Source organism: Podarcis cretensis, assembly GCF_951804945.1.
Source record: "Podarcis cretensis genome assembly, chromosome: 13".
NCBI classification, from domain to species: Eukaryota; Metazoa; Chordata; class Lepidosauria; order Squamata; family Lacertidae; genus Podarcis; species Podarcis cretensis.
The window spans coordinates 57065460-57085002 of NC_137182.1; the positions used below are offsets into that span (position 1 = coordinate 57065460).

General features: G+C 48.3%; 3 protein-coding genes across 6 annotated transcripts in view; all 3 read right to left on the minus strand.

The window, feature by feature from the left end:
- The window catches only part of LOC307202180 (uncharacterized protein), a 55824-nt gene that overhangs the window by 29654 nt on the left and 6627 nt on the right, over window positions 1-19543 (minus strand). The gene's annotated exons all lie outside the window — the stretch shown is intronic.
- On the minus strand, window positions 751-4240 carry LOC307202331 (zinc finger protein 557-like). Its single transcript, XM_079952226.1, has 3 exons — window positions 4005-4240; window positions 3529-3655; window positions 751-2584 (listed from the first exon to the last, which is right to left on the minus strand). Exons 1-3 carry the CDS (start codon window positions 4074-4076, stop codon window positions 2343-2345), a joined length of 441 nt encoding a protein of 146 aa, XP_079808352.1. The 5' UTR covers window positions 4077-4240; the 3' UTR covers window positions 751-2342.
- On the minus strand, window positions 11576-19166 carry LOC307202187 (uncharacterized protein). Of its 4 annotated transcripts, none has more exons than XM_079951945.1 (6): window positions 18958-19166; window positions 15853-16345; window positions 15594-15675; window positions 15283-15365; window positions 14805-14931; window positions 11576-13855 (listed from the first exon to the last, which is right to left on the minus strand). In XM_079951945.1, the coding sequence occupies exons 2-6, from the start codon at window positions 16252-16254 to the stop codon at window positions 12963-12965; spliced, it is 1587 nt and encodes a 528-aa protein (XP_079808071.1). In that variant the 5' UTR covers window positions 16255-16345; window positions 18958-19166; the 3' UTR covers window positions 11576-12962. The 4 variants fall into 4 exon arrangements, with proteins under 4 accessions (XP_079808071.1, XP_079808072.1, XP_079808073.1 ...); XM_079951946.1 differs by having other exon boundaries at window positions 18945-19166; XM_079951947.1 differs by lacking the exon at window positions 18958-19166 and adding an exon at window positions 18875-18899.

Genomic DNA, 19543 nt, shown 5'->3' on the forward strand with positions numbered 1-19543 from the left:
GCCACCAGGGGGCTGGAGCCTCTCTCTGATTGGCCAGCCGGAGGGAGGGGGCGGAGCCAGCCCTTTTGGCGGGAAGGTGAGAGGCGCCTTTTCTGAGGGAGTTTTGAGGCTGGAGCTGAGACGGGAGGAAGGAAGGAGGAGGAGAGGCTGAGTCTGAGGGAGAAGTGGCTCTGCCTGAGGAGAATCTCGGGGGCCAGAAGGAGGAGAGAGGGAGAGGGGGGAGAGAAAGAAGAGGGCCGAGGGATCCCCTGGGTCTGGCGCCCAAAATAAAACGCCTCAGGAGGGGCATTGCTGAGAGAGAGGGAGGCTGAGGGAAAGGAACCTGGTCTGGGTCAAAAGGATTGAACGGCTACACCTGCCATAACTAAGGAAAGGAACGAGAGAAAAATAACAGAAACCGAAATGAGCATTTTCCCACCTTGTCTAGAAACAGGAACATCTGTTTACCTGAAGTGTAGCAGCTCATTTTAGCAACTGAAGTTTAAGAAAAGGTATGCGAATGCTACTGGTCTACCTTATAGGAATGTTATAGAAGTTTCTTTTTATGAAGCACTTTGAAAAACGCTTCAGAATGCACCATGCAGAGGCTGTTTTCCCCCATGTTGCGCCCACCGCCTCCTGCTCCACCTTCCCTTTGCATTCAAGGGGCACAGCTGGGCCTTTCACCAAAAACCCCCTTATTCCCACTGCCACCCCAGAACTCTGACCTGAACACTTCACCCCCAACATAGTGAAGAATGAGGTGTGAGGTGGAGGACAACTGATTTATTAAAAACAAACACTAATTTCAAGATAACTTGGTGTAGATAAAGTTAGGGCTGCCATAAGTCCAGATTTTAGGTAAATCTTAGGTAAATCAATAAAAAAATCAGGTTATTTTGGCATTGTCATAAAATTGAGGGGGTTCCTAAAAAAAGCACAACAATGTTGGGGTCTTCCTAAAAAATGCTCAACAGCTTTCAGGGTGTCCTGCTTTTTACTTTTTCAAATATGGCAACCCTAACAAAGTGTATGGTTTCAAATCTTCCAGTTCTTTCTGCTCATTCTTCATTACTTTATTACTACTGTAACAATAGGTATTACAAGGGTATTCCTCTAGTACTGAGTTCAACCTCCAACTCTTTCCTTGCAGGCTTTCTCCACCAGCCTGAGGGGGCCGGGTCCAAGGTGATGAGCAGATGGACTCCAGCTACAGCAGCTGAGACTGCGGATGAGGACAGAGACCATCCTGGCTGTGAGTCCTCGAAGACCTTCTCCTGCCTTGCAGGCCTTTTCCCATGTGGCCTGGGAGAGTCCAGACTGACTCCAGCTACAAAAGCTGGGGCCTCTGAACAAACTCTGGGGCTTAGCAGGTTTGTTGTTGCTACAGGTTTTTCTATCTTTATTTTAGATCTTCTCATGATTTATGTGGCTATTCTTCAGTGTGATTGTGTATTTTAATGTTTTATTTATTGCTTATGACTACTCTGCTATTTATTTCATTTATTACATTTGTATGACATCTTTCATCCGAAGATCTCAGAGTATTTCACAACATAAAGATGCAAAATAAAAACACAAAATACATAATAAAAGAAAGAATAACCCCTTCCCACAAACACACTTGAAAGGACATAGATTTAATTAGAAATGATTTGTTGGGTCTCTGGACCATAATAAAGATTGATGATGATGATAATTCTATTATATTCCCCGCTGCAAGTTATTTGATGGGAAGTGAAACTTTCATTCCAGGTGAAGCTTTTTCCACATTTCAAGCACTATTAGAGTTTCTCCATCACATGAATTCTCTGATGGGAAGTGAGTGTTTGCTTCAAGGTGAAGCTCTTTCCGCACTCTTGGCATTGAAATGGTTTCCCCCCATTGTGAATTCTCTGATGTCACAGAAGCGCTCTTCTTGCAGTAAAGCCCATCGTGCATTCTAAGGGCTGATGTAGTTTCTGCCCTGTATGACTTATTTGGTGGGAAGTGAGACTTTTCTTGTGGGTGAAGATCTTTCCACATTCCAAGCATTATTAGGGTTTCTTCCCTCTATGAATTCTTTGATGGTAAGACAAATATATCTTCCAACTGAAGCTCTCTCCACATTCCAAACACTGATATGGTTTCTCCCCTGTATGAATTCTTTGATGAGAAGTGAGATCAATATTCCGATCGAAGCTCTTTTCACATTCCAAACACTGATAGGGTTTCTGCCTTGTATGGATTTTTTGATGGGAAGTGAGAGAGGAGCCCTGACTGAAGCACTTTCCACAATCTACGCACTGATACGGTTTCTGTCCTGTATGGATTCTTTGATGACAAGTGAGATTGTCCTTTCTCCTGAAGCTCTTTCCACAATCCTAGCACTGATATGGTTTTTGCCCTGTATGAATTTTTTGATGGCAAGTGAGATTGTCCTTTCTACTGAAGCTCTTTCCACAAGCGAAGCACTGATATGGTTTCTTCCCAATGGGATTTTGATGACACATGGAATCAGAGCTGTTAGTGAAGTTATCTCCACATTCCAAAGACTGACATGGCTTCTGCACTGTGTGGATTTTCTCATGGTTTCCCTTGTTCTTCATTTCTAATTCCTCAACACCTAAAATGAAGAGAGAGATGAATTAGAGCGTCAGGATGGTATGAAGCCCCCAATTATTGAACAATGCTCATTAGCGCTTGTGAGAGAGGAAGAACTGAAAGGATTTAGATGACGAGCGTAAGCAGCGCACCCTTCCCTCCCTCCCTCCCTCCCTGAGTTTTCTTTCTCTAGAGCAGGAGCCCAGGACCAGCTGTGTGTGTCAGGTACCCCAGAGGTGCTTTCTTTGGGAAAACCTTTTGGCAGACATGCTGAGCTGCTTCTTCCCTTAGATACAGAAGCAGGAGGAACAGCTTCATGGGGAAAACCCTCTCCCCTCTGCAGCCTCTGAACTATGACTGTCTGCAAACCACGATTCTAAATCTATATTGTCTTCTTCCCCATGGGAAGGTTCAGGAGAAGGGGGGCAGCCCTCACCATTCCTCCTCAGTCCAGCCCCTGACAATAGGAAGAGGGGGCAGCGATTCCTACAATTTGCGTAATTCCGTCAGGATCTTCCTGCCTCTTTCTCACCTTGCCCATCTTTGGTCATCCTGTTTCCGTTTAACAAAAGGCTTGTGATCGTGAGCAATGATCTGAACCTAGACACCTCTGTCTCCAACCTGCCTTTACACCCCCTTGCCATGGGGTGGGTGGATCCCACTGGGGAGCTGAGAATTCTGCAATGAGCAACCCTACATTTGCATGTCTTGATAATGCCTGATGTGTGTGAACTCAGGATGTTCCTGAATGCCTTTCAGGATGCAGGAATAAGGCTTCGACTTTATGTCGTATTAGAGTTATGTCAATCTTATACAGAGATAAGCCATATCATGAATTCAGATTAAAACACATCTCCTGACACTCTAGGTGGCAAAGTTGAGATCCGTCAAAATCTGGGAGGTTTGTGATATGAAAATATTGACTGAATTTCAAAACAAGTATTATGACCAAACAGGGAACCTTACCGGGAGAGTTCATGATCCTACAAGTCTCCTCCATGACTTCCTTATGCAGAGCTCTCTGGGCAGGATCCAGCAACGCCCACTCCTCAGCCGTGAAACAAACAGCGACATCTTCAAAACAAACTGAACCCTAAAAGAAAAAAGGTCCTTCTCTTACACAACATAAAGATTATTTACTGCACATTCCTCTTTCTGCCTGCATTGTATTAATCAGAATTGTTTGCTGCACATTTTGACCATGGATGCATAATTTAATGTTTTGGGAATCTTTCATACTGTTTTTAATGATGGGTATGAATCTTAGTGAAAATGAGTGGACCTCCAGGTTGATATCTTCAAATCATTTTGTCTGTGCAAGAATGACAGTTTTCCATATTTGACAGATGAAAAAAGACCATGAGAGAGATTCATTTGCCCCCAGAAACGCCCTGGCTGCTCCACCCCTCATCCTTTCTCCCCCAAAGGCTCCTTCCCCCCACCTGATCCGGTTCCTCAGCCGCTGCTTCCCCTCCACCAGGATGAAGAGATGGAGGAGGAGGTCTTGCCGGCATCCTTCTTTCACCTGCGAGAGACAAAGGGAAGTGGGGACACAGGAGTGCAGGATGCTTCTCTCAGGGGGGCATTTGGGAGTTTGTCCCCATTTCATATTTTAGTTATGTTCAAATATATCTCATCTCCTTTGGCCTCTTGGCCCCAAGTGTCATACCGAAAAATACTGACAGAACCCACAGATTGGTTTGAGAATGGCCAGAATGTGACCCCAACTGAGAAGAAACTCCTTCCTCCTTACCCAGCGGCCCCCCTCTGGTGTCTAACGAAGTCCTCTCTGCCTCAGAGGAATCTGGTCCCTTTTCTGCCAACAGATCCCTTCCCTGAAGGAGCAACAAGAATTTGTAACAGAGAATGTGGAGATGGGTTAGAAAAGGAATGGCTGGGGCAAAAACTTGAGGGGTATCCAATGACATTCCCCCAAAAAAGGATGGGATTTAGGGATCTTCTCCCTCCTGTTTGGATCCCCTTGGGAGCATCCAGAGGAAAGTCTCTCTCACCTGCTTCCTCTCCTCTGCCTGACTCAGGAGGAAACCTTCGGCCAGGGCCACCGCCTGGGAACTGGTCTCTGCTCCGCATTCCCTCACCCAGCTCTCCATCTCCGCTGGAAGGACAGCCAGGAACTGCTCCAAGATCACCAGGTCCAGCATCTCAGCTTTCGTGTGCCTTTCTGGCTTCAGCCACTGGTGGCAAAGGTGGTAGAGTCGGCTGCAAATCTCTCGGGGTCCTTCAGTCTCCTGGGAGCAGAACCACCTGAACTGCCGGCTCTGCACCTCTGAGCGAAGGGTGTCCTCCTCTCCCAGGATCTTCTGCCCAGAGATTTCCCAGAATCCCCCACTGCTCCCCGTTTCCATAGCATGGCCTCTTCCTGCTCCAGGGCCAGCTGAGTCTTCCTCATCCATCTTAGCTCTCAGGAAGTCTCCAAAAGATCAGAAGGAACCCCTTGGTCCTCTGCCAAGTTCTGTCCGTCCGAAAGTGAGGTGCTGGCAAATTCTACAAAGAAAGACATTGTTCTGTTAGAAAACTGATAGACGGGAAGGAGAAGAAGGTGGTCTTGGAAGGAACCAGGGCCGAGACCCTGAGCTTTCTTTAAGAAAAAAAAGGAAGAGAGAAGGAGGAGAAATATTCGGGTTCTAGTTTTAAACAATTTTTCTTATGGTGTTTTAATGTTGAAATCTGCCCTGGGAACTTAGGGTGAAGCACATGTAAATAATAGAATGGGTAATTAATAATTGTAATACAGTGGTACCTTGGGTTACATACGCTTCATGTTACATACGCTTCAAGTTACAGACTCCGCTAACCCAGAAATAGTGCTTCAGGTTAAGAACTTTGCTTCAGGATAAGAACAGAAATCATGCTCCAGCGGCACGGCAGCAGCAGGAGGCCCCATTAGCTAAAGTGGTGCTTCAGGTTAAGAACAGTTTCAGGTTAAGTACGGAACTCCGGAACGAATTAAGTACTTAACCCAAGGTACCACTGTAATTAAAAGAACAATAATGTAGCATAGCATAACCCCATCATCACCACCACCACCACATCTGCTTAGAGGTTCCCAGGTGGCCTCAGTGACTGGCATTGCCCCCTTCCAGCTCTGGCAAGTTTGCCAGCCCCAGCCTCTTGGGACGAGAGGAGGAGGCCATGGTATTCCATGCTCTGGATCCAATGGGATCATTGCAATGCCCCCCATGTGCAGCTGCCCTTGAAGACAAGTCAGAAAGAGATTCAAAATGCAGTTGTGAGATTATGGGCTGGGCTCCTTGTGGCGTTGGGTCACCTAGGAGGGCAAACGACAGACTCCTTCTCTTTATTAATTTCATGTCTATCCTACCTTTTACTCCAAGGAACCCCTCCTCACTGAATCCCCAAAACACATTTAATTCCTGTTTTGAAACAGATGCATTGCTGGTCCATTCACTTCTGGGCCCAGTTCAAGGGACTCACAGGAGCCGTTCCTTTTGGCCCCCAAGTATCTGAAGAAAGGCCTCCTTCTCTACACCCCCCCTTGGGGGGCTCAGGGGGGGGCAGAGGGGCCCTCTTGGTGGTTTCCCCACACTCAAGAGCTTTGGGTGGCCAGAGAGAGGGCAGCCAGCTGGCGGTTCCTCTCTCGGGGAATTTCCTGCCCCCTTCCCCTCTTGACTGAGCTCTCGGATGCCTGCCCCACACCACAAGCTTCTTTCACTGAACCCCAGAACTGCAGAGCTGGAAGGGGCGCTGGGGGTCATGTGACCCCTGCAATGTAGGAATCTCAGCTCACACGTCCTTGAGAGCTGGACATCCAAACTCTGCTTAGAATCCTTCAGGGAAGCAGAGATTCCTGCTTTGCAGGGGGTTGGGCTAGATGACCCTCGGGCTCCCTTCCAACTCTACGATTCCATGTTCCTATGATTCTCACAGGGGCCACCCAGGGGCCTCAATGGGAAGCCCCCCAGCAGGACTGGGGCGCAAGAGCCCCTCTCTCCCCCTGCGCTTCCTTCCAGCAACTAGGATTCAGAAGCATCTCTGGGGAGACAAGAGCCACCCGGAGCCTCTCCTCCTCCCTGACCTGGTCCCAGCCTCGCCTCCTGGGGCAGGGAGTTCCGCAGGCTTGTCTCTGCACTGCACCAAGAAGCGCTTTCTCTTCTCTGCCCCCTCCCCTCTCCCAACAGTCTCATTGTTTGCATGGGTCTCGCTTTCCTTTTTCCCTTTATTGTATTTTACGTACAAATCTTTCTGTCCGACTACAACGTAGATGGCCCGGATTCCTCGGTATGGAGGGGGTTTATTTTCAGGCCCTTTCCTTCCCTCCCCAAAGGTATGGATGCAAAGGAAGGAAAGAGTCGCAGACATCCTGTGCCCTGGTCCCCCTCTTCCATGCTTTGTAGAGAGCTTGGGGGTGGTGGGGAAGGTTCCCACCAGGGGCGCAGGTGGGGGGGCCGTATGTCCATAATATGTCCCCGAGGGCTGCGCCTGGGCAGTCAGTGAGGTACAGGGTGGCAAGGAAGGAGTGGAGAAGTGGGGCCACAAGGGAACGGAGCAAGGTGGGTGTTGAACGTATGAATAAATATTTATATGCATCTGCCACCAGCCATAGCAATAACATAAAATGCAGCTTACAGAGGATAAAGCTAAAAAGTTGATTACTGTACATAGAATACATTTTGGGGGAGAGGATCAAAAGTCAAATGATGGTTCTTATTCTAACTGACCCGGTTAAAAACCTTGCACCCTTTGCTGTCACCTGTTTATCTTGATCTGCCAAGAGAATGGAGACTGCAACAACGGTTGGGCGACCCAGAAGAGACAGTAATAGAGGGGTAACAACCTCGCTCCTCAAACCTTGTAAAGAGGGACATGAGCCACCGATTCGATACTGCCATCTCCACAGGGACGTAACCGTGTTTCCAGTGGGATTTTTGAGAATCGCCCCTAGAGGGCAGACAATAATAATAATAATAATAATAATTTATTATTTATACCCCATCCATCTGGCTGGGCTTCCCCAGCCGCTCTGGGCGGCTTCCAAAACAAATATTAAAGTACTGTAATACATCCAAGACTACAAGCTTCCCTAAAGAGGGCTGCCTTCCGATGTCTCCTGCCAAAGGCAGAGTAAAAGTGTGCCTCTATTTGGGAATTTGGAAGTTAGACAACTCGAGTGGCAACTAGAGAGTCAGCAGGAGGAGGCGCAAGGCGGGCCTGGGGGAGAGAAAGCCCCTCTGGCCAGTGACCCCAGGCACTCTTGGGGGTGGGGGGTGGGCTCCTCCTCCTTTGCCCCCTCCCCAAGAAGAAGAGTTCCCGGGGGTCTCGGCTGGGGGCGGGAGAGAGAGAAAGAGAGAAAGGTGCCCCCCTCCCCTCCCCTCCCCCTTGGCGTGTCTCCAGGGGGGGCAGCCTGGCCCCTCCTCGCCCCGACCGGACCCCAATGCCTCGCCTCTGGACCCTTTTATATCCCCCCCCCGCCTTCTCCCGGCCAGAGGCCTTCCCTCCAAGCACCTGCAGGGATGCCGAGAGGAAGGAAGGAAGGAAGGAAGGAAGGAAAGAGGGAGGGAGGAAGGAAGGAAGGAGGGAAGGAAGGAAGGAAGGAAGGGGGCAGCCCTGGACGGGGCGGGGGCGGGGGCGGGGGGGGCGCCCTCCGGAGGGCTCTCTGGGGAGAGAGAGGCGGCGACTCCTCCTCACCCGGCCAGGCCAGGGCGACCAGAGCCCACTTCCGGAGGATCTCTCCCCTCCCACCACTTCCTGTCCCCTCTAGGAACCCAGCTCCGCTCCTCTTAACCCTTGGGATGCCGGCCCCCCCCCCCATCTCTCCCTCTCTGCTCTCTCGCCAAAGCAGCCCAGGCGGATTCCCCGGCCCCTCCAGGAAGGCGGATCAGCTGCCTTTAAGAATCATCATCATAATAATAATAATCATAATTTATTTGTACCCCCCCAATCTGGCTGGGCCTCCCCAGCCACTCTGGGCGGCTTCCACAAAGACCACACTCTTTCCACACTCTTGGCATTGAAATGGTTTCTCCCCAGTGTGAATTCTCTTATGTTGCCATAACTTTTTTGTTGAAGCAAAACACTTCTCATATTCCAAGCACTGATATGGCTTCTCCCCTGTATGAATTCTTTGATGGGAAGTAAGACTATTTTTCCGAGTGAAGCTCTTTCCACACTCCAAACACTGATAGGGCTTCTCACCAGTATGAGTTCTTAGATGGGAAGTAAGACTAATCTTCCAACTGAAGCTCTTCCCACATTGCAAGCACTGATATGGTTTCTCCCCACTGTGATTCCTCTGATGTCGACGTAAGTATCTGCTTGTAGTAAAGAACTTTCCACATTGCAAACACTGATATGCTTTCTCCCCTGAATGAATTCTTTTATGCTCTTTGAGCTGTGAGCTGTGATTGAAGCTCTTTCCACATTCCAAGCACTGGAAGGGTTTCTTCCCAATAGGATTTCTTTGATGGGAAGTGGCATGGGAGCTCTGACTGAAGTTCTCTCCACACTCCAAATCTTGATATGGCTTCTCCACTGTGTGGATTTTGTCGCGTTGCCCCTTGTTCTTAATTTCTAATTCATCACCAACTGCAACGAAGAGAGGAACAGGTCAGAGCCTAAGAAAGAAATGGAGTTCCCAGTTTCTGAATAATGCTAATGAACACTTGTGATAAAGGAAGATCTGCAAGGAGTTAGATGGGAAGTCTTACTGCAGAGTTCACTGCCTTTGCTGACTAACATTCACTGTTATATTTATGGGAAATTCATATTCAAAAAGCCTGTTCTTTTCAGGGATGAAATTTCTTTGGCTCAATCATTGAACCAACTCCATCTGCAAGGTCAGAACTCTATTTGAATATGAATTGGATTCTCGGTCTACCAATTACCTAATGTCCAGGGGAGGATTAAATTGCTGTGTAATGACAGAATTCTAAATGGGTCTGGGAAATATCTCAAAAAAGCTCCAAACTAAGTACTGGTGATTTCAAAAGATTAAGCGACGTCCACTTCCCTAGACACTCAGAAAACCTATCCACACCCTGATCCCTGTGCAAAAAGGCAGAAGGGAAGGAATAATATTCACAGACAAAACAGTCCCCTCCATGCCAGGTGAGCTGTGGGGGTGTGAGAATCCCAAGTGCTCTGGGTGGCAACGTTGGGATCCATCCAAATATGGGAGGTTTGTCCCAGAGAAATATCTATTGAATTCCAAAACAGAGATGATGACCCAAGAGGGAACTTTACCCAGAGAGATCATGGTCCTCCAAGTCTCCTCCATGACTTCCTTATGCAGAGCTCTCTGGGCAGGATCCAGCAACGCCCACTCCTCAGCCGTGAAACAAACAGCGACATCTTCAAAATAAACTGAGCTCTGAAAGAAAAATATCCTTCTCTTAGGCAGCATAAAGATTATTTCCTGCACGTTGCTCTTTTGCTTCCTGCCTGGATTGTTTTAATTGGATTGGTCTGCTGCACATTTGGATTATTGGTGCTTATTTTAATGAACTCCACGTTGTTTTATTCAGATCAATTTGTCTGTGCAAGCGTCCCAGTTTGCCAAATGGAAGAATCCCTCTCTCCTCTCCCTGTGTGTTGTTCTGGGATGGGAAGACTCTCCAGATGTCCTAAAGACAATTTATAATGAATAATACTAGTGACATTCAGGGTTAAGGTGAAGGGACTACTCTTTATCCTCAGCACATAAACCTTCATTAATGGCATTTTCAGCCTTTGTTAAGGGCAGCTTTGACAGAAGCAATGAGGAGGGGAGAGATTTGTTCGGTCTCAGAAACGCCCTCTGTCCCTCACCCCCCCCCCTCAGCCCCTTTCCCCCCAAGGCTCCTTCCCCCCACCTGATCCGGTTCCTCAGCTGCTGCTTCCCCTCCACCAGGATGAAGAGATGGAGGAGGAGGTCTTGCCGGCATCCTTCTTTCACCTGGGCAAAACAATTAAAGATGTTGACCAGCTGGAAGGTGTGCAGAGGAGGGCAGCCAAGATGACCAAGGGTCTGGAAACCAAGCCTGATGAGGAATGGTTGAAGGACCAGGGTATCTTTAGCCTGGAAAAGAGGAGACTGAGAAGAGATATCTTAAGGAGCAAGCGAGGACCAGAACCAATGGATTCAAGTTACAAGAAAGGAGTCCGGCCTCTGCAATGCAGGAATCTTTCCCCCATGTGCCGACCCCATTATATATTGGGGGGGGGGGGCAGCAGGAGATGGAGGATGGGGTGCTGCTGCTGAGTCAGAGGGCGCTCATTTATGCTCAGGAGGGTCGCAGGAGACAAGGGGAAGAAGCTGCTCCTATGGGTTGCCAGCACTGACTGGCAGCCTTCACTCTCCAGGGGGCCAGACGGGGAATGTTCCTAGTCTGACCCTGAGGTGCTGCCGGGGTGTGTGTGTGTGAAGCCTGGCCAAGCAGGTGCCCTTCCAGTGATCTTTGTAGCCTTGTTCATATTATGGGGTGTTGAGGACAGCCGGGTTAGTTTCCATGAAGCGCTTTTAATGCTTCAGGATGCGCCATAAAGAGCAGCGTAAGAAACTCAGCTATATCAGCTGGGTGCCAAGGGGCACTTTCAGCCTAAGTTGGTCACCATAACAGGGTCCCTTCCAACGCTTCAATTCTACGATTCTATTATCTCAGCTGCGTTGCTGGGCTTTAGTTTGCTCTTACAACAGTTCACTGCTCCCAGTATGCAAGAAGGAGAAACACACACAGTGGAAATGGAAATTGTATTAACTATGGACTAAGGCAGAGCCCATAAATCTCCATGGAGTCACAATTGGACCTGTGCCAGCAGCAAAATGCGCCTGGCGCCTGGCTAATTTCTAACACTATTTTTTTAAAGTAACGGACCCCTGGACGGTTAAGTCCAAAGGCAACTTTGGGGAGCGGCGCTCATCTCGCTTTCAGGCCAGGGGAGCTGGCGTTTGTCCAGAGAATAGCCAGCTTAGCCTAGCAGTTACTTTGCAGATTCACCAATTGCTTAACAGAACTTCATTTTTTAAAAAAGAAAAAAAGTAGCAAAGAATGAGGCGTTTGGTGGAATACAATCAATTTATTAGAAAATAAACAAGGCTAAGTTTCTGCACATATCATTTCAAGTGTTCCTGTTCCTTTTTCCATTCCTTTATTACTACTGTAACAATGGGCCTTCTTAGGCTGTTCCTCTCCTCCTGATCCAACCAACCCTGGCTGACAATTTCCTCTCGCTCTCGCACCTCCAAGGGTCTCTCCTGAAGAGGCCAGAGACCACCTTGGCTGCTTTGAGTCCCGGAAGACCTGCTCCCTGCCTTGCAGGCCTTTTCCCATCTGACCACAGGGATGTGCAGCTGGGGTTGTTTGTATCTGTTTTAAGTCGTTGCTGTGATTTGTGTGGAAATTGCTGGGTTTGGTTGTGTATTTTTTGATGTTTGACCACTTTCTTATATACAATCTATTAAACTGATATATCGCCCTCAACCAAAAATCTCAGGACGGTTTCCAGCATTAAAATACAAAATAAAATACAGAATAAAGAATAGAAACCAGAAAAAATGAAGCAAACCAATAATTCACCTCCCATAATTGCATTTAAAAGGACATTGAATATTAAATCTGTCTAAGGCCATCCTTTCGAATTCCCCGCCAATCACCCCTCACCCCCAGCATTCCCTTCCAACACTTCAATCTTATAATTCTAAACGTCTTTCCTTCTGCAGGTTGAGAGGAGTTCCCTGCCAGGACAGACTTTGCTCGTGTGCTCAAGACGTCGATTCCATAAAACATATTATGTTGCATTGTGCAAAATATGAGCAAGCCAGGGCTGAACTGATACTACGCTTGCTGGTACCTTTCCCGGGAAAATCAGAGGCTCACTATGTTAGGTTCCTATTGGAAGACCGGGCAAACGCTGGAACATTAGCAGTGGCAAAGTTTTTATCGGTGGTTGCAAGAACCAATGATCCCTATATTCTGAACAAAATGCTTGTTTAACCTGGAGGTAGGCTGTATGAATTGTGTATTGCTTTGTAATGATTTGTTGGGTCTCTGGACCATAATAAAGATTGATGATGATGATAATTCTATTATATTCCCCGCTGCAAGTTATTTGATGGGAAGTGAAACTCTCAATCAAGACAAAGCTTTTTCCACATTTTAAGCACAAAGCTTTTTTCCACATTTCAAGCACTATTAGGGTTTCTCTGTCATATGAATTCTTTGATGGGAAGTGAGTGTTTGCTTCAAGGTGAAGCTCTTTCCGCACTCTTGGCATTGAAATGGTTTCCCCCCATTGTGAATTCTCTGATGTCACAGAAACGCTCTTCTTGCAGTAAAGCCCATCGTGCATTCTAAGGGCTGATGTAGTTTCTGCCCTTTATTAATTATTTGGTGGGAAGTGAGACATTTCTTGTGGGTGAAGATCTTTCCACATTCCAAGCATTATTAGGGTTTCTTCCCTCTATGAATTCTTTGATGGTAAGACAAATATATCTTCCAACTGAAGCTCTCTCCACATTCCAAACACTGATATGGTTTCTCCCCTGTATGAATTCTTTGATGGGAAGTGAGATCAATATTCCGATCGAAGCTCTTTCCACATTCCAAACACTGATAGGGTTTCGGCCTTGTATGGATTTTTTGATGGGAAGTGACATAGGCCTTTGAACTGAAGCTCTTCCCGCATTCCAAGCACTGAAATGGTTTCTCCCCTGTATGAATTATTTGATGGGAAGTAAGACGATCTTTCCTGTCAAAGCTCTTTCCACAATGCAAGCACTGATAGGGTTTCTCCCCTGTATGAATTGTTTGATGGGAAGTGAGATAGGAACTGCAACTGAAACTCTTTCCACATTCCAAGCACTGATAGGGTTTCTCCCCTGTATGAATTCTTTGATGGGAAGTAAGACGATCTTTCCTGTCAAAGCTCTTTCCACATTCCAAGCACTGATAGGGTTTCTCCCCTGTATGAATTGTTTGATGGGAAGTGAGAGAGGAGCTCTGACTGAAGCTCTTTCCACAATCTACGCACTGATACGGTTTCTGTCCTGTATGGATTCTTTGATGACAAGTGAGATTGTCCTTTCTCCTGAAGCTCTTTCCACAATCCAAGCACTGATATGGTTTTTGCCCTGTATGAATTTTTTGATGGCAAGAGAGATTGTCCTTTCTACTGAAGCTCTTTCCACAAGCGAAGCACTGATATGGTTTCTTCCCAATGGGATTTTGATGAGATATGGAATCAGAGCTGTTAGTGAAGTTATCTCCACCTTCCAAAGACTCCACTGTGTGGATTTTCTCATGGTTTCCCTTGTTCTTCATTTCTAATTCCTCAACACCTAAAATGAAGAGAGAGATGAATTAGAGCGTCAGGATGATATGAAGCCCCCGATTATTGAACAATGCTCATTAGCGCTTGTGAGAGAGGAAGAACTGAAAGGATTTAGATGACGAGCGTAAGCGGCGCACCCTTCCCTCCCTCCCTCCCTGAGTTTTCTTTCTCTAGAGCAGGAGCCCAGGACCAGCTGTGTGTGTCAGGTACCCCCAGAGGTGCTTTCTTTGGGAAAACCTTTTGGCTGACATGCTGAGCTGCTTCTTCCCTTAGATACAGAAGCAGGAGGAACAGCTTCATGGGAAAAACCCTCTCCCCTCTGCAGCCTCTGAAGTATGACCGTCTGCAAACCACGATTCTAAATCTATACTGTCTTCTTCCCCATGGGAAGGTTCAGGAGAAGGGGGGCAGCCCTCACCTTTCCTCCTCAGTCCAGCCCTTGACAATAGGAAGAGGGGACAGTGATTCCTACAATTTGCATAATTCCGTCAGGATCTTCCTGCCTCTTTCTCACCTTGCCCATCTTTGGTCATCCTGTTTCCGTTTAACCAAAAGGTGAAAGGCTTGTGATCGTGAGCAATGATCTGAACCTAGACACCTCTGTCTCCAACCTGCCTTTACACCCCCTTGCCATGGGGTGGGTGGATCCCACTGGGGAGCTGAGAATCCTGCAATGAGCAACCCTAGATTTGCATGTCTTGATAATGCCTGATGTGTGTGAACTCAGGATGTTCCTGAATGCCTTTCAGGATGCAGGAATAAGGCTTCGACTTTATGTCGTATTAGAGTTATGTCAATCTTATACAGAGATAAGCCATATCATGAATTCAGATTAAAACACATCTCCTGACACTCTAGGTGGCAAAGTTGAGATCCGTCAAAATCTGGGAGGTTTGTGATATGAAAATATTGACTGAATTTCAATACAAGTATTATGACCAAACAGGGAACCTTACCGGGAGAGTTCATGATCCTACAAGTCTCCTCCATGACTTCCTTATGCAGAGTTCTCTGGGCAGGATCCAGCAACGCCCACTCCTCAGCCGTGAAACAAACAGCGACATCTTCAAAACAAACTGGACCCTAAAAGAAAAAAGGTCCTTCTCTTACACAACATAAAGATTATTTACTGCACATTCCTCTTTCTGCCTGCATTGTATTAATCAGAATTGTTTGCTGCACATTTTGACCATGGATGCATAATTTAATGTTTTGGGAATCTTTCATACTGTTTTTAATGATGGGTATGAATCTTAGTGAAAATGGATGGACCTCCAGGTTGATATCTTCAAATCATTCTGTCTGTGCAAGAATGACCGTTTTCCATATTTGACAGATGAAAAAAGACCATGAGAGAGATTCATTTGCCCCCAGAAACGCCCTGGCTGCCCCACCCCTCATCCTTCCTCCCCCCCAAAGGCTCCTTCCCCCCACCTGATCCGGTTCCTCAGCCGCTGCTTCCCCTCCACCAGGATGAAGAGATGGAGGAGGAGGTCTTGCCGGCATCCTTCTTTCACCTGCGAGAGACAAAGGGAAGTGGGGACACAGGAGTGCAGGATGCTTCTCTCAGGGGGGCATTTGGGAGTTTGTCCCCATTTCATATTTTAGTTACGTTAAAATATATCTCATCTCCTTTGGCCTCTTGGCCCCAAGTGTCATACCGAAAAATACTGACAGAACCCACAGATTGGTTTGAGAATGGCCAGAATGTGACCCCAACTGAGAAGAAACTCCTTCCTCCTTACCCAGCGGCCCCCCTCTGGTGTCTAACGAAGTCCTCTCTGCCTCAGAGGAATCTGGTCCCGTTTCTGCCAACAGATCCCTTCCCTGAAGGAGCAACAAGAATTTGTAACAGAGAATGTGGAGATGGGTTAGAAAAGGAATGGCTGGGGCAAAAACTTGAGGGGTATCCAATGACATTCCCCCCAAAAAGGATGGGATTTAGGGATCTTCTCCCTCCTGTTTGGATCCCCTTGGGAGCGTCCAGATGAAAGTCTCTCTCACCTGCTTCCTCTCCTCTGCCTGACTCAGGAGGAAACCTTCGGCCAGGGCCACTGCCTGGGAAGTGGTCTCTGCTCCGCATTCCCTCACCCAGCTCTCCATCTCCGGAGGAAGGACAGCCAGGAACTGCTCCAAGATCACCAGGTCCAGCATCTCAGCTTTCGTGTGCCTTTCTGGCTTCAGCCACTGGTGGCAAAGGTGGTAGAGTCGGCTGCAAACCTCTCGGGGTCCTTCAGTCTCCTGGGAGCAGAACCACCTGAACTGCTGGCTCTGCGCCTCTGAGCAAAGGGTGTGCTCCTCTCCCAGGATCTTCTGCCCAGAGCTTTCCCAGAATCCCCCACTGCTCCCCGTTTCCATAGCATGGCCTCTTCCTGCTCCAGGGCCAGCTGAGTCTTGCTCATCCATCTTAGCTCTCAGGAAGTCTCCAAAAGATCAGAAGGAACCCCTTGGTCCTCTGCCAAGTTCTGTCCGTCCGAAAGTGAGGTGCTGGCAAATTCTACAAAGAAAGACATTGTTCTGTTAGAAAACTGATAGACGGGAAGGAGAAGAAGGTGGTTTCCTGAGTAAGCGTAGACGAGTCTTGGAAGGAACCAGGGCCGAGACCCTGAGCTTTCTTTAAGAAAAAAAAGGAAGAGAGAAGAAGGAGAAATATTCGGGTTCTAGTTTTAAACAATTTTTATTATGGTGTTTTAATGTTGAAATCTGCCCTGGGAACTTAGGGTGAAGCACATGTAAATAATAGAATGGGTAATTAATAATTATAATACAGTGGTACCTTGGGTTACATACGCTTCATGTTACATACGCTTCAAGTTACAGACTCCGCTAACCCAGAAATAGTGCTTCAGGTTAAGAACTTTGCTTCAGGATAAGAACAGAAATCGTGCTCCAGCGGGACGGCAGCAGCAGGAGGCCCCATTAGCTAAAGTGGTGCTTCAGGTTAAGAACAGTTTCAGGTTAAGTACGGAACTCCGGAACGAATTAAGTACTTAACCCAAGGTACCACTGTAATTAAAATAACAATAATGTAGCATAGCATAGGGACGCAGGTGGCGCTGTGGGTTAAAGCCTCAGCGCCTAGGGCTTACCGATCGAAAGGTCGGCGGTTCGAATCCCTGCGGCGGGGTGCGCTCCCGCTGCTCGGTCCCAGCGCCTGCCAACCTAGCAGTTCGAAAGCACCTCCGGGTGCAAGTAGATAAATAGGGACCGCTTACCAGCGGGAAGGTAAACGGCGTTTCCGTGTGCGGCTCTGGCTCTGGCCAGAGCAGCGATGTCACGCTGGCCACGTGACCCGGAAGTGTCTCCAGACAGCGCTGGCCCCTGGCCTCTTAAGTGAGATGGGCGCACAACCCCAGAGTCTGTCAAGACTGGCCCGTACGGGCAGGGGTACCTTTACCTTTACCTAGCATAGCATAACCCCATCATCGCCACCACCACCACATCTGCTTAGAGGTTCCCAGGTGGCCTCAGTGACTGGCATTGCCCCCTTCCAGCTCTGGCAAGTTTGCCAGCCCCAGCCTCTTTGGGACGAGAGGAGGAGGCCATGGTATTCCATGCTCTGGATCCAATGGGATCATTGCAATGCCCCCCATGTGCAGCTGCCCTTGAAGACAAGTCAGAAAGAGATTCAAAATGCAGTTGTGAGATTATGGGCTGGGCTCCTTGTGGCGTTGGGTCACCTAGGAGGGCAAACGACAGACTCCTTCTCTTTATTAATTTCATGTCTATCCTACCTTTTACTCCAAGGAACCCCTCCTCACTGAATCCCCAAAACACATTTAATTCCTGTTTTGAAACAGCTGCATTGCTGGTCCATTCACTTCTGGGCCCAGTTCAAGGGACTCACAGGAGCCGTTCCTTTTGGCCCCCAAGTATCTGAAGAAAGGCCTCCTTCTCAACACCCCCCTTGGGGGCTCAGGGGGGCCCTCTTGGAGGTTTCCCAAAACTCAAGAGCTTTGGGTGGCCAAAGAGAGGGCAGCCAGCTGGCGGTTCCTCTCTTCGGGAATTTCCTGCCCCCTTCCCCTCTTGACTGAGCTCTCGGATGCCTGCCCCACACCACAAGCTTCTTTCACTGAACCCCAGAACTGCAGAGCTGGAAGGGGCGCTGGGGGTCATGTGACCCCTGCAATGTAGGAATCTCAGCTCACACATCCTTGAGAGCTGGACATCCAAACTGCTTAGAATCCTTCAGGGAAGCAGAGATTCCTGCTTTGCAGGGGGTTGGGCTAGATGACCCTCAGGCTCCCTTCCAACTCTACGATTCCATGTTCCTATGATTCTCACAGGGGCCACCCAGGGGCCTCAATGGGAAGCCCCCCAGCAGGACTGGGGCGCAAGAGCCCCTCTCTCCCCCTGCGCTTCCTTCCAGCAACTAGGATTCAGAAGCATCTCTGGGGAGACAAGAGCCACCCGGAGCCTCTCCTCCTCCCTGACCTGGTCCCAGCCTCGCCTCCTGGGGCAGGGAGTTCTGCAGGCTTGTCTCTGCACTGCACCAAGAAGCCCTTTCTCTTCTCTGCCCCCTCCCCTCTCCCAACAGTCTCATTGTTTGCATGGGTCTCGCTTTCCTTTTTCTCTTTATTGTATTTTATGTACAAATCTTTCAGTCTGACTACAACGTAGATGGCCCGGATTCCTCGGTATGGAGAGGGTTTATTTTCAGGCCCTTTCCTTCCCTCCCCAAAGGTATGGATGCAAAGGAAGGAAAGAGTCGCAGACATCCTGTGCCCTGGTCCCCCTCTTCCATGCTTTGTAGAGAGCTTGGGGGTGGTGGGGAAGGTTCCCACCAGGGGCGCAGGTGGGGGGGCCGTATGTCCATAATATGTCCCCGAGGGCTGCGCCTGGGCAGTCAGTGAGGTACAGGGTGGCAAGGAAGGAGTGGAGAAGTGGGGCCACAAGGGAACGGAGCAAGGTGGGTGTTGAACGTATGAATAAATATTTATATGCATCTGCCACCAGCCATAGCAATAACATAAAATGCAGCTTACAGAGGATAAAGCTAAAAAGTTGATTACTGTACATAGAATACATTTTGGGGGAGAGGATCAAAAGTCAAATGATGGTTCTTATTCTAACTGACCCGGTTAAAAACCTTGCACCCTTTGCTGTCACCTGTTTATCTTGATCTGCCAAGAGAATGGAGACTGCAACAACGGTTGGGCGACCCAGAAGAGACAATAATAGAGGGGTAACAACCTCGCTCCTCAAACCTTGTAAAGAGGGACATGAGCCACCGATTCGATACTGCCATCTGCACAGGGACGTAACCGTGTTTCCAGTGGGATTTTTGAGAATCGCCCCTAGAGGGCAGACAATAATAATAATAATAATAATAATAATAATATATTATTTATACCCCCTCCATCTGGCTGGGCTTCCCCAGCCGCTCTGGGCGGCTTCCAAAACAAATATTAAAGTACTGCAATACATCCAAGACTACAAGCTTCCCTAAAGAGGGCTGCCTTCCGATGTCTCCTGCCAAAGGCAGAGTAAAAGTGTGCCTCTATTTGGGAATTTGGAAGTTAGACAACTCGAGTGGCAACTAGAGAGTCAGCAGGAGGAGGCGCAAGGCGGGCCTGGGGGAGAGAAAGCCCCTCTGGCCAGTGACCCCAGGCACTCTTGGGGGTGGGGGGTGGGCTCCTCCTCCTTTGCCCCCTCCCCAAGAAGAAGAGTTCCCGGGGGTCTCGGCTGGGGGCGG

What these genes read in the sequence shown, in the direction of transcription:
- LOC307202331 (XM_079952226.1), bottom strand. Translation starts at nt 4,076, where the DNA reads ATGCCGGCAAGACCTCCTCCTCCATCTCTTCATCCTGGTGGAGGGGAA. An exon ending in CGGCTGAGGAACCGGATCAG is followed by an intron (nt 3,656 to 4,004) that starts GTGGGGGGAAGG and finishes TTTTTCTTTTAG; the next exon opens with GGTTCAGTTTGTTTTGAAGA. An exon ending in TAGGATCATGAACTCTCCCG is followed by an intron (nt 2,585 to 3,528) that starts GTAAGGTTCCCT and finishes TCTTCATTTTAG; the next exon opens with GTGTTGAGGAATTAGAAATG.
- LOC307202187 (XM_079951945.1), bottom strand. Translation starts at nt 16,254, where the DNA reads ATGGATGAGCAAGACTCAGCTGGCCCTGGAGCAGGAAGAGGCCATGCT. An exon ending in AGGCAGAGGAGAGGAAGCAG is followed by an intron (nt 15,676 to 15,852) that starts GTGAGAGAGACT and finishes TTGCTCCTTCAG; the next exon opens with GGAAGGGATCTGTTGGCAGA. An exon ending in CGGCTGAGGAACCGGATCAG is followed by an intron (nt 14,932 to 15,282) that starts GTGGGGGGAAGG and finishes TTTTTCTTTTAG; the next exon opens with GGTCCAGTTTGTTTTGAAGA.